Below are 12,587 nucleotides of genomic sequence, written 5' to 3'. Positions count from 1 at the left end.
TCTGAAGAAGGGTCACGACCCGAGACGTCACCTATTCCTTCTCTCCCGAGATGCTGCCTGACCTGCTGAGTTACTCCAGCATTTTGTGAATAAATGCTGCCTGACCCGCTGAGTTACTCCAGCTTTTTGAGTCCATCTTTGGCCGTGTTTTACCGTGGGTATCTCAGTGAACAGTTTCACTCCCCCACCACCAATGTCAAGTCAAGTCAAGTCAAATTTATTTGTCACATACACATACTCGATGTGCAGTGAAATGAAAGTGGCAATGCCTGCGGGTTGTGCACAAAAATAATTACAGTTACAGCATATAAATAAAGTTAATAAATTACTAAACATAGCACAAAAAGTGTCGACAAAAATTTAGTCTCTGGGGTTATCAAAGTTGACAGTCCTGATGGCCTGTGGGAAGAAGCTCCGTCTCATCCTCTCCGTTTTCACAGCGTGACAGCGGAGGCGTTTGCCTGACCGTAGCATCTGGAACAGTCCGTTACTGGGGTGGCAGGGGTCCCTCATGATCTTGCTTGCTCTGGATCTGCACCTCCTGATGTATAGATCCTGCAGGGGGACGAGTGTAGTTCCCATGGTGCGTTCTGCCGAACGCACTACTCTCTGCAGGGCCATCCTGTCCTGGGCAGAGCTGTTCCCAAACCAGACTGTAATGTTGCCGGACAGGATGCTCTCTACAGCCCCAGAGTAGAAGCAATGAAGGATCCTCAGCGACACTCTGAATTTCCTCAGTTGTCTAAGGTGGTAAAGGCGCTGCTTAGCCTTACCCACCAGTGCGGCAATGTGCGTTGCCCACGTCAGATCCTCTGCGATGCGGACTCCCAAGTATTTGAAACTGCTCACCCTATCCACAATAGACCCATTTATCTCCAGTGGCGTGTACGTCCTTGGATGTTTAGCCCTTCTGAAGTCCGAATGTTTCTTTTTGTCAAATTCAGCATCTATTTTTTGCTGGTAACCCAGTTTTCTAAGGGTGACTGCATTTTCATCGGCCAAAAGTAGCTGAATTGAAAATTCTAGGCAGTCTTCAACATTATCGCCAGTAAAGTGGGAGAGCAAGAGAAAAATAGGTTAAAATTTTCCACAGCAAGTAGCAAAGATAAACGTATTAGTGTGAAGCGCAAATTAATTTTGCACAGCTGTTAATTATTTCCAGCTGAACTTAATCGCAGATCTCCTAAATCCCATTTTTAATTGCCCATTTAACCGGTTATCCACTAATTTTGCTATCAGCAAGGTATTAACGCCTTTGGATGGAGGTCTAATCCACAAATTCCTTGCTCCCCAAGGTCACACTTTAGGTTTGTTGGTTTCACAGAAAATGCAAAAAGCTAGAGTAAAATCATATGCCTCTGAGAAGTATCTTTACTCAAGTTGTTGAACTGATGTAGAAGCTGCTTGGAGAATTTTACTGATATTGCACGTGGAAAAGGAAGCATAAATGGTGGGAAAAAGTAACATTAGGCAAAGAATATGATGTTGAGATGAGGAGAAATTTATTTAGTCAGACGGTGGTGAATCTGTGGAATTCTTTGCCACAGAAGGCAGTGGAGGCCAAGTCAGTGGATATTTTTAAGGCAGAGATAGATAGATTCTTGATTAGTGCAGGTGTCAGAGGTTATGAGAATACAATACAATATATCTTTATTGTCATTGTACAGGGGTACAACGAGATTGGGAATGCGACTTCCATACAACGCAATAAATTAATTAGCTAATCAGTATAAATTTAGACAACCCAGTGAAACAAAATTAGAAACAGTTTTAAAACAGAATAAAGTGCAAGTAGGTCTGTGCCGGTTCACTGTGCGATGTGACCATCCGACTCAGCAGGACCGGTTCATAGCAGCTATGGCCCTGGGGATGAAGCTGTTCCTGAGTCTGGAGGTGCGGGCGTAGAAGGCCTTGTGGTGTCTGCCCGATGGTAGAAGTTCGAACAGACTATTGTAGGGGTGAGAGGAGTCTTTGTGGATGCTGGTGGCTTTTCTGAGGCATCGTGTGTTGTAGATGCCCTCCAAGGCGGGTAGCTGTGTTCCGATGATCTTCTGAGCTCTATGGACTACCCACTGAAGAGCTCTCCTATCTGCCTCCGTGCAGCTGAGATACCACACAGGGATGCCATATGTTAGGATGCTCTCTATGGTGCAGCGGTAGAAGGTCGTCAGCAGCTGTTGGGGTAGACCAGACTTTTTCAGTGTTCTCAGGTAGAACAGTCGTTGCTGTACCTTCTTGACCAGCGCAGCAGTGTTAGTGGACCATGTGAGATCCTCCGAAATGTGAGTGCCCAGAAACTTGAAGCTGGACACTCTCTCCACACTGTCCCCGTTGATAAAGATCGGAGCGTATTCCCCGTTGTGTGATCTACGGAAGTTGATGATCAGCTCCTTGGTCTTGGTGGTGTTTAGGGACAGGTTGTTATCGTAGCACCAGTCCGCCAGGTTCTGCACCTCCGCTCAGTAGTGTGTTTCATCACCATTGGTGATCAGCCCGATCACCGTTGTGTCGTTTGCAAACTTGACAATGGTGTTTTGGGTTAAAATAACCCAGGAGAATTGGGTTAGGAGAGAGAGATAGATCAGCTGTGATTGAATGTCTGAGTAGACTTGATGGGCCGAATGGCCTAATTCTATTTCTATTCCTTATGACCTTATGATCAGGTTTCCAAAAGAATTGCATTATTGATAAGCAATATGCTGCTGGCCTTGCTGAGGCAGCGTGAGGCATAAATGGAGTCAATGGAAGGGAGGTTGCTTTGTGTGATGGTCTGTGGTGTGTCCACAATTCTCTGCAATTTCTTGCGGCCTTGGATGGAGCTGTTCCCAAAACCAGGCCCACCACTGATTTCCCGGCACCCTTGGTTCCAGAGCCTTTTTGGATTATCCGTTTTGCCGTACCAACGGAGAGCATGGCCTCCAAGAGGAGTCCAACGGTACCGGAACGGTCTGCCTAGGCCGCAGGGGGGCTGAGATACTGACCGGCCCGCAAAGTCAGCCGTGGAAGTCGGCTATGGGAACGGACCTGCCGGATCCGACGGTGTTGGGAGTTCCAGAGCCCCCACAGCTCTATCTAACTCTCTCTTATGTTCATCCAGTAACTTGGCCTCCACTGCCCTCTGTGGCAGAGAATTACTACAGGTAGCAAATTCAACCCACCGATTGGCGCAGAAGTCCTGATGAGTTTGAGATCGGCCGCATCATATTTTCAGGGGGGGGGGGGGGGGGTTTCCTAGGGGACGACGACTTCAAGTGCGCTCTCGTAATCATGTCCGGATTAAAGGAGGTGCCGGACCACCAGTTGCCGGAAAATCAGTGGTGGACCTGTACTTGTTTAATGTAGGACATGTAACTTCAGCATACGACCATCAAAGCAAAGTTTATCCTGCGAACATGTACTCATTGAGTTCCTTGAACGTCATGCAATGTCCCAAAATGCTTCACGACAGCATTATCAAACAAACTCTGAACAAGATGCAGATATTGATTTTATTTTAAATGTCATCAGATTTGCTGACAAGACATTAATCGCCCATCAGTAATTTATTTTGAAAAGATGGAGGGAAGCTACTGTGGAGAAGGCAGGCAGGAGGGGGTATTGATTGGGGACGATCAGCCATGATCACAATGAATGGCGGTGCTGGCTCGAAGGGCCGAATGGCCTCCTCCTGCACCTATTTTCTATGTTTCTATGATCCGGCAGAAATAAGTCAAAGCTTTGCAAAGATAAAAGACAAGGACGATATTTCAAAATTACTGCATAGAATTTACTCTTCAAAGTAATTGACTCACACAAAATCGAAGTAGGCCCTTTAGCCGACTGTGTCCACACAGGCTATTAGTGGATTTTATATTTAGAGATGCAGCATGGAAACAGGCCCTTCGGCCCACCAAGTCCATGCTGACCAACGACCAGTTCTATGTCTTCCCAGTTTTGCATCCTACACACTAGGGACAATTTACAGAAGCCAATTAACCTACAAAACCTGCACATCTTTGGAATGAGGGAGGAAACTGGAGTTCCCAGAGAAAGCTCACATGGTCACAGGGAGAACGTAAAACTTCGTACAGAGAGCACCCAGAGTCTGGATCGAACCCGGATCTCTGGCGCTGTAAGGCAGCAACTCTACCACTGCGCCACTGTGTCACCCTAGTGATCCCAGTTGTCCAGCACCCCGCTTGTATCCCTCAGTGCCTCTGACATCTCATGACACATGAAATACTTGTACCCTTCGGTACGGTGGCACTTCACCACATGCCTAAATACGTCTTAAATGTTGTGAGACTCCGTGTCTCAGACAGCTCATTCCAGATTTCAATGTTTTCCAGGTGAAAAATTCCTCACGTCCCTTTTAAATCTCCGAGCACTTACTTTCAACCTATGCCTTCTGGATACAGATGCCTTTTGTTAAGATGGAAGGTTTCTCACCGTCCACCGTATCTATGCCGCTCATGATTTTGTGCACAGGGATCACATTTCTCCTTTGCCTTCTCCACTCTAAAGCAAAAATACTTCATCTATCCAGTCTCTTCTCACAGCCGAGGTGAATCTCCTTAGCACTTTCCTCCAATGTTCCTTTTGTGTGTCAACTGGAACTGCACACTTTACTTGGCTTCTGGCCTAACTGATGTGAAATATAGTTGTAACATAATCTCCCAGTTCTGGCATTTTATGCCCTGCTATTGGAAACAAGCATCATGTATGTCTTCCTAACTATCTTAATCAAGAAAGCAAACCAAGGCCTCTACTTCCCAGAAGACTAAGGAAGTTGGGCCTGCTCCAACAACTCTTACTAACTTCTACCATTCTTACCAACTTCTTCTGATCGAGATGCATCACAGCTTGATTTGGAAATAACCCTTCCCCAATAAATAGCAGAGCGTTTGGGACATGCCCAGTTCATCACACATTCCACCCTCCCCCTACTCCCTCTGCACTCCCATCAACCATCGACTTCATCTACACCAATGGCTAACCCTAAACAAGATCCGTACCCTCCATGCAAGAACAGCTCATCACCTGCACAAGTAGGGGATGGCAGACAGCCCTGCTTGCAACTGCGGAGATCCAGACCAGATCATCCCACACATCGTGAACGACTGCTCAGTGAGGCTTTTCCCTGGTGGCATCAAGGCCATCCACCCAGCAACTGATGCTGCCCTGGCCTGGATGTCTACCCTTGACCTGCAACTTTAGGCTGTGCACGCCATACGCAAGAAGAAGTAGATCTACAGCTGCCTTTGGAAAGCAGCCAACACAATCAAGGACATTTATACCCCGGTCATTCCCTCCTCTGCTGGGCGGAAAATACAAAAGGTTCAAAGAGCCTCCACCATTCAGGAACAGCTTCTTCCCCGCTGTTATCAGACTACCGAACGGTTCTCCCACAAGTTAAGGTGTAGTCCGATCTCCCAACCAACCCCATTATGGACCTTGCACTTTTTTTTTCTATCTTCACTTTCCCTATAGTTGTAACCCTGTAACGTTATAGCACTATATTCTGTACTCTATTTTTTGTTTCTCTTCAGAAGGCAGTGGGGGCCAATTCTCTGAATGCGTTCAAGAGAGAGCTAGATAGAGCTCTTAAGGATAGCGGAGTCAGGGGATATGGGGAGAAGGCAGGAACGGGATACTGATTGAGAATGATCAGCCATGATCACATTGAATGGTGGTGCTGGCTTGAAGGGCCGAATGGCCTACTCCTGCACCTATTGTCTATTGTCTATAATGGAGTTAGGAGGGAGAGATAGATCAGCCATGATTGAATGGCGGAGTAGACTTGATGGGCCAAATGGCCTAATTTTTCTCCTATCACTTATGACCATGGACCTAATCCAGGCTAACCCAATATGCTCACTTGGTTGGCATGGATAAAGTGGCCCGAAGGGCCTGTTGCCGTGCTGTACAGCTCTCTGACTCTGTCCAAAAATGGGGATGGGAATTTTATAACCGTGACAATGCCGGATCAGAAGTTAACATAAATCAGATTAACACTTACCTTTATTGGTCTTCCTTTTGCCCATCCTGAATGTTAATTCTTTTCCATGAAGCACTTGTGAAAGATGTTCTATAGTCCACCTCAGTGCAGGCCAGTCACAAACCATATTAAGAAACACCGCTGGCTGCTGCAATGATTCAAGGATAATCCTGACCTCCTCTGGCTTAAATGGCTTGCTGTCTGGAAGAGGGGGAAAAAACAAAATGTTTCAGTTTCCCACATCACAATTTCTTAAAAATACCCTTCTGAAATATTTTTCCCCTTTTAAAATGTGCTCATGTTTCAAACTTGTCAATATGCCTCCAAATCTGTCAATTCTAATTTTAATTATACTGGTGGCTGTGCCATCAGCTGCCTTGGTTTTCAAGATATGAAATTTCCTTCCTTTACTTTGTAAGTGATAAGAGCAGAATTAGGCCATTCGGCCCATCAAGTCTACCCCACTATTCAATCATGGCTGATCTATCTTTCCCTCTCAACACCATACCTGCCTTCTCCCTACAACTCCTGACACCCGTACCAATTAACAATCTCTCAATCTCTGCCTTAAAAATATCCGTTGACTTCTCCACCCCACCCACCCTTCTGTTAAAATGTTGCTTTGAACCTCGTTACTTAACCAAGCTTTTAATCAGCCATCTTAATATCCTTTTATGAGGCGTCTTGTGGGACGTTTGCCACATTCTCCTACATTAAAGACGCACATAATTGATTAGAGGATCACTACTTCTTTCTCTAACGAGGCGATGCATACTTTATTCAGAGTAAAATGTCACCAGGTTCGGGCTCTTAGTTATATCCTCAATAATGTCCGGGGATAGGAGCTGGAGTAGGCCACTGAGCCCCTCAAACCTTTTCCACCGTTCAATATCACAGCTGATCAGCCCCAGATCTCATCTCCTCTTCCGTGCCAGTTTCCCGTTAATTCCCTCATCTTGCAAAAAACTATCTATTTCTCTTTAAATTCCTCCCAATGAGAGATCTTGTGGTTAATGATTCCCTGGGAGATAATGACTACAAAATGATCTAATTCCAGATGCAGTTTGACAGTGAACATCACGCTGAAAGAAGAGCAATTCGAATGAATGAAGGTGGAGTTTTTGAGTCGTGGAGTTTTACAGTGTGGAAACGGGCCCTTCGGCAATAATCTCGGAGCAATTTACAGGAGACCAATTAACCGACAAATCCGCACGTCTTTGGGATGTGGGGAGGATACTGGAGGAAACCCACCCGGTCACAAGGAGAATGTATGCACTCCACATAGACAGCACCACAGGTCAAGACGGAAGTGGGGTCTCTGGTGCTGTGAGCTATGGGGGAGGGCTAGGAAGTGTTCTGGATGCATGTGGCAGTCGCTGGAATTTAGAAGATTGAGGGGGGATCTTATAGAAACTTACAAAATTCTTAAGGGGTTGGACAGGCTAGATGCAGGAAGATTGTTCCCGATGTTGGGGAAGTCCAGAACAAGGGGTCACAGTTTAAGGATAAGGGGGAAGTCTTTTAGGACCGAGATGAGAAAGTATTTTTTCACACAGAGAAGGTAGTTGAGGCCAGTTCATTGGCTATATTTAAGAGGGAGTTAGATGTGGCCCTTGTGGCTAAAGGGATCAGGGGGTATGGAGAGAAGGCAGGTACGGGATACTGAGTTGGATGATCAGCCATGGCCTACTCCTGCACCTATTTTCTATGTTTCTATGAAATACTAAAAAACTAGCAAGCGAGAAAATTGATTTTGAGAGAAAACTTGCATGTAATATCAAATCAAACAGCAAGACTTGTTTAGATTTACAGGCAGGAACAAAGTGGCTAGATTGAGTCTGGGGCCTCCAGAGAACAAGGCATGGGGAAATTAAAACAAGAAACAAAGAAATGGCAGATCTGTTAGATCAATTATTGCCATTAGTATTCACTACGGAGGGCAGTATGAATATCGCTAAGGTAACAGATAGACTAATTTCAAATAACAAAGGGGACCTTGTAAAAATAAACAATCACAAGGGATACAGTACAAGAGAAACTCATAGGACTAAAAGACGACAAATTGCAAGGATTTTCTAAAGGAAATAACCGCAGAGGCAGAAGATTGAGTGGTTAATTTTCTTTCAAAACGTTAAATTCCTGGAGGGAACCAAAAGATTGTAAAACAGCTAACGTTACTCCGTTGCACAAAAGTGAACTCTGTTCGTTTAACATTTACTGTTGGGAAGATGCTGGTCAATTTCAAAGAGAAATAACCATTCATAGTTATACAGCATGTTAACAGGCCCTTCGGCCCAACTTGCCCATGCCGATCAGAAGGCCCCATCTACACTCGTCCCACCTGTCTGGGTTTGGCACATTTTTTAAGAGATACAGCGCAGAAACAGGACCTTCGGCCCAGCAATTCCGCACCAACCAGCCATCCTTGCACATTGTCACTATCCTGGTACCAAGCCTATTAACCTACAAACCTGTACCTCTTTGGAGTGTGGGAGAAAACCCATGCAATCACAGGGAGAACGTATATCGGATCAAACCCGGGTCTCCAGCGCTGCAAGCGCTGAGAGGCAACAACTCTACTGCTGCACCATGGTGCCACCCTATCCCTCTAAACTTTCCCTATCCATGTACCTGTTAAATGTTGTTATAGTACCTGCCTCTACTACCTCCTCTGGCAGCTTGCTCCATGTACCCACCACCCTATATGTGGAAAAGTTGCCCCTCAGACTCCTATTATATTTTTCCCCCCTTCACCTTAAACCTATTTTTTGGTTCTGGTTCTTGATTCCACTTCTCTGGGTCTTGATTTTCCCCTTCTCTGGGTAAAACTCTGAGCATCTGGAACAAATTATTTTAGGAAAGCTAAATATAATAAAATCAAGTCATTGTTTTATGAAAGGTAAATCACAACTGACAAATTTACTTCGAATTCTTCGACAATGTTACAGGGAATTGATAGAACCCAGCAGGGCAGCGGTAGAGTTGCTGCCTCACAGCGCCCGAGACTGGGTTTGATCCTGACTACGGGTGCTGTCTGACTGCGTGGGTTTTCTCAGGGTGCTCCGGTTTCATCCAACAAGCCAAAGACATATAGGTTTGTAGGTTAATTGGCTTTGGCATAATTATAAACTGTCCTTAGTGTGTAGGATAGTGCTAGTGTATGGGGTGATCACTGGTCGGCGTGGACTCGGTGAGCCGAAGGGCCTGTTTCTGCGCTGTATCTCTCGTCTTAAGTAAAGTCATTTGCATTGTAAATGCATTTGGGAAGGTGGCACAAAAAATCACTGGTGCATAGATTAATACTCCAACATATTGGAGGATGAGTGTTAGCAAGGATAGAAAACAATAGACAATAGGTGCCGGAGGAGGCCATTCGGCCTTTCGAGCCAGCACTGCCATTCAATGTGATCATTGGCTGATCATTCTCAATCAGTACCCCGTTCCTGCCTTGTCCCCATTCCCCCTGACTCAGCTATCCTTAAGAGCTCTATCTAGCTCTCTCTTGAATGCATTCAGAGAATTGGCCTCCACTGCCTTCTGAGGCAGAGAATTCCACAGATTCACAACTCTCTGACTGAAAAAGTTTTTCCTCATCTCAGTTCTAAATGGCCTACCCCTTATTCTTAAACTGTGGCCCCTTGTTCTGGACTCCCCCAACATTGGGAACATGTTTCCTGTCTCTAACATGTCCAACCCCTTAATAATCTTATACGTTTCGATAAGATCCCCTCTCATCCTTCTAAATACCAGTGTATACAAGCCTACTTCTAAATTCCAGTGTATACAAGCCTACTTCTAAAACTGTCAGAGAAAACAAAGATCTTGAATAAATGGGTCATAGTCAGTCTTATAGCATGGAATAAGGTCCTTCGGCCCAACTTGCCCACATCGGCCAACACGTCTCATCTACACTAGTCCCACCTGCCTGCATTTGGTCCATATCCTTTTAAACCTGTCCTATCCATGTACCTGTCTAAATGTTTCTTCAACATTGTGATAGTACCTGCCTCAATTACCTCTTCTTGCAGCTCGACCAAACACCTACCACCCTTTGTGTGAAAAAGTTACCCCTCAGATTCTTTTAAATCCAGTTATTTTCAGGCTGGAGAAATGTAACTAGTAGAGTACCTACTGTATCAGTCTTGCCCCTCACTTGTTTACTACTTCCATTAAATACCTGGATTAGAGAATAAAAGGCAAGAGATCCAAGTTTGTTGGTGGCATGAAAATAGATAAAAGGGCAGGTTGTGATGAGGACATTTTGATTCTGCAAAGGGGTATGGATTGAGTGATGGTGGAAAAAATGCCAAATGGAGTTTAGTGTGGAGGTGCGAGATCATGCACTTTGGAAAGAGGAACTCAAAGACGGATTATTATCCAAGTGTGGAGAGATTGCAAGTGAATGCTTTGAGGAATGTAAGTGTTTTGTGCTACAACCACAAAGTTAACAGGTTTGTCCAACAAGTAGATGTGAAGCAAATGGCTTGTTTAATATAAATTGGATGGAACAGAACAGGGAACCTAGGAAGAAACAGCAAATGCTGGTTTACACCAAAGACACAAATTGCTGGAGTAACTCAGTGGGTCTGGCAGCATCTCTGGAGAGAAGGAATAGAAGATGTTTCGGGTCGGAAGCTTTTTTCACTTTTCAAAACAGTTGTTACAGTTGTACAGGGTGTTGGTGAGGCCACACGTAGAATCCCGTACACAGGGTTGGTCGTTTTACTCAAAAAAGATAGAGTAACAATGTAAGCGGTCCAAATAAGGTACATTGGGGTTGGCCCTCAGATGACATGGCAGGCCTATTGAGAGAGGCAAAACAGTTGTGTTTGTTGGAAGTTTATTAGAATGACAGATAGACAATAGGTGCATCTCTGTTCTAAATGGCCTACCCCTTATTCTTAAACTGTGGCCCCTTGTTCTGGACTCCCCCAACACTGGGAACATGTTTCCTGCCTCTAACGTGTCCAACCCCTTAATAATCTTATACGTTTCGATAAGATCCCCTCTCCTCCTTCTAAATTCCAGTGTATACAAACCTAGTCGCTTTATTCAGACATATAATATCCTGAGGGGTCTCTTTCTGTCCCCCAATCTCCTCACCCCCTCTTCTCCCTCCGTCTGCCCATTCCTTCTCACACCTACTCCTACCTCTGGCCATTCCCTCTCCGATCGCCCCCCCTCCTCTCTGCCCAATCCCTCTTTCCCTTTCACCCCCTATCCCTATTGCCTCCCTCCCCTCCCCCATCCCCTCTCCTCATTCTACCCTCACCTGCTCCATTATCCTCCCCTCCTCCCTCACCTACTCCATTACCCTCTTCTCCCTCTCATCTGCTCCATTGCCCTCTCATCTGGTCCATTACCCTCTCATCTGCCCCATTACCCTCTCCCCCTCAGCTGCTCCATTACCCTCTCTCTCACTTGCTCCATTACCCTCACCTCCCTGTCATCTGCCCCATTACCCTTTCCCTCACCCTGCCCCACTACCCTCTCCTTCTCACCTGCCCCATTACTCTCTCTCGTATCTGCCCCATTACCCTCTCCCCCTCACCTGTCCCATCACCCCCTCCCTCCCCCTCACCTGCCCCATTACCCTCTCCCCTGCCCCATTACCCTCTCCCCTGCCCCATTACTCTCTCCCTCTCAGCTGCCCCATTACCCTCTCTTCCCCTCACATGCTCCATTATCCCCACCCTCACCTGCCCCATTACCCCTCCCCTCCTCTGCCCCATTACCCCATCCTTCTCCCCAGTCTCCCCCTCACCTGCCCCATTACCCTTCCCCTCCTCTGCCCCATTACCCTGTCCTTCTCCCCAGTCTCCCCCTCCCCTCCTCTGCTCCATTACCCCATCCTTCTCCCCAGTCTCCCCCTCACCTGCCCCATTACCCTTCCCCTCCTCTGCCCCATTACCCTGTCCTTCTCCCCAGTCTCCCCCTCCCCTGCCCTATTACCCCGTTCTCCCTCTCCCCTGCCCCATTACCCTCTCCCCCTCTGCCCCATTACCCCGTCCTTCTCCCCAGTCTCCCTCTCCCCTGCCCCATTAACTTCCCCCCCTCCCCACCCCTTGCCCCGCAGCCACTGTTTTATCCTCAGCAGGCGAGTTGGCTGGGCGCGGGGCAGAGAGTGTGTGTTGTGGGTGGGTGGGAGGGAGGGGGGGGAGGGGAGGGGGGAGGGGGAGGGGAGGGGGGAGGGGGAGGGGAGGGGGGAGGGACAGACCAGGTGCCGGTGCCATGCCGGTGTGGGTGTCGGGGGCCGAGCTCTCCATCACGGGCCTCACCTTCCCTCAGCGACGCGACTTGCGCCAGCACCCGCACTGCGCCTGCGCCGTCACTAGGGAGGGGGCGGAGTCTCAACACTGCGCATGCGCCGTCACTAGGGGCGGGGGCGGGGAGTCAACACTGCGCCTGCGCCGTCACGGGGGGAAAGGGAGGGGGCGGGGACAACACTACGCATGCGCCGTCACTAGGGGAGAGGGTGGGGACTCAACACTGCGCATGCTCCTCGCCAGAGGAGGCGGGAACAAAGATACTAGAGGAGCAAGACCGACCACTTCTTTGAGATCGCCTCAACTGAATGAAGTGTAAGAAAATAGCTGCAGATGCTGGTACA

At 47.2% G+C, this 12,587-nt stretch overlaps 1 protein-coding gene across 2 annotated transcripts in view; it reads right to left on the bottom strand.

Annotated features, from left to right (window-relative positions):
• hspbap1 (hspb associated protein 1) overlaps positions 1-12,275 on the bottom strand; it is a 118,092-nt gene extending 105,817 nt beyond the window's left edge. Inside the window, exons 1-2 of one of the 2 annotated variants that reach the window (XM_078404377.1) lie at positions 12,195-12,275; positions 5,999-6,178 (exon numbers count right to left, since the gene is read on the bottom strand). In XM_078404377.1, the coding sequence (XP_078260503.1) occupies positions 5,999-6,178; positions 12,195-12,243 (229 nt within the window). In that variant the 5' untranslated portion in view covers positions 12,244-12,275. Of the gene's footprint in view, positions 1-5,998; positions 6,179-10,109; positions 10,145-12,194 lie in introns of those variants that run through there. The other variant, XM_078404379.1, reaches the window with a different exon arrangement.
• Positions 12,276-12,587: the final 312 nt, after the last annotated feature.

Source organism: Rhinoraja longicauda, chromosome 8, assembly GCF_053455715.1.
Source record: "Rhinoraja longicauda isolate Sanriku21f chromosome 8, sRhiLon1.1, whole genome shotgun sequence".
In the NCBI taxonomy this organism is placed as follows: Eukaryota; Metazoa; Chordata; class Chondrichthyes; order Rajiformes; family Arhynchobatidae; genus Rhinoraja; species Rhinoraja longicauda.
Note: the sequence above shows the minus strand (reverse complement) of the source record. Positions and strands in the feature narration are given on the sequence as shown.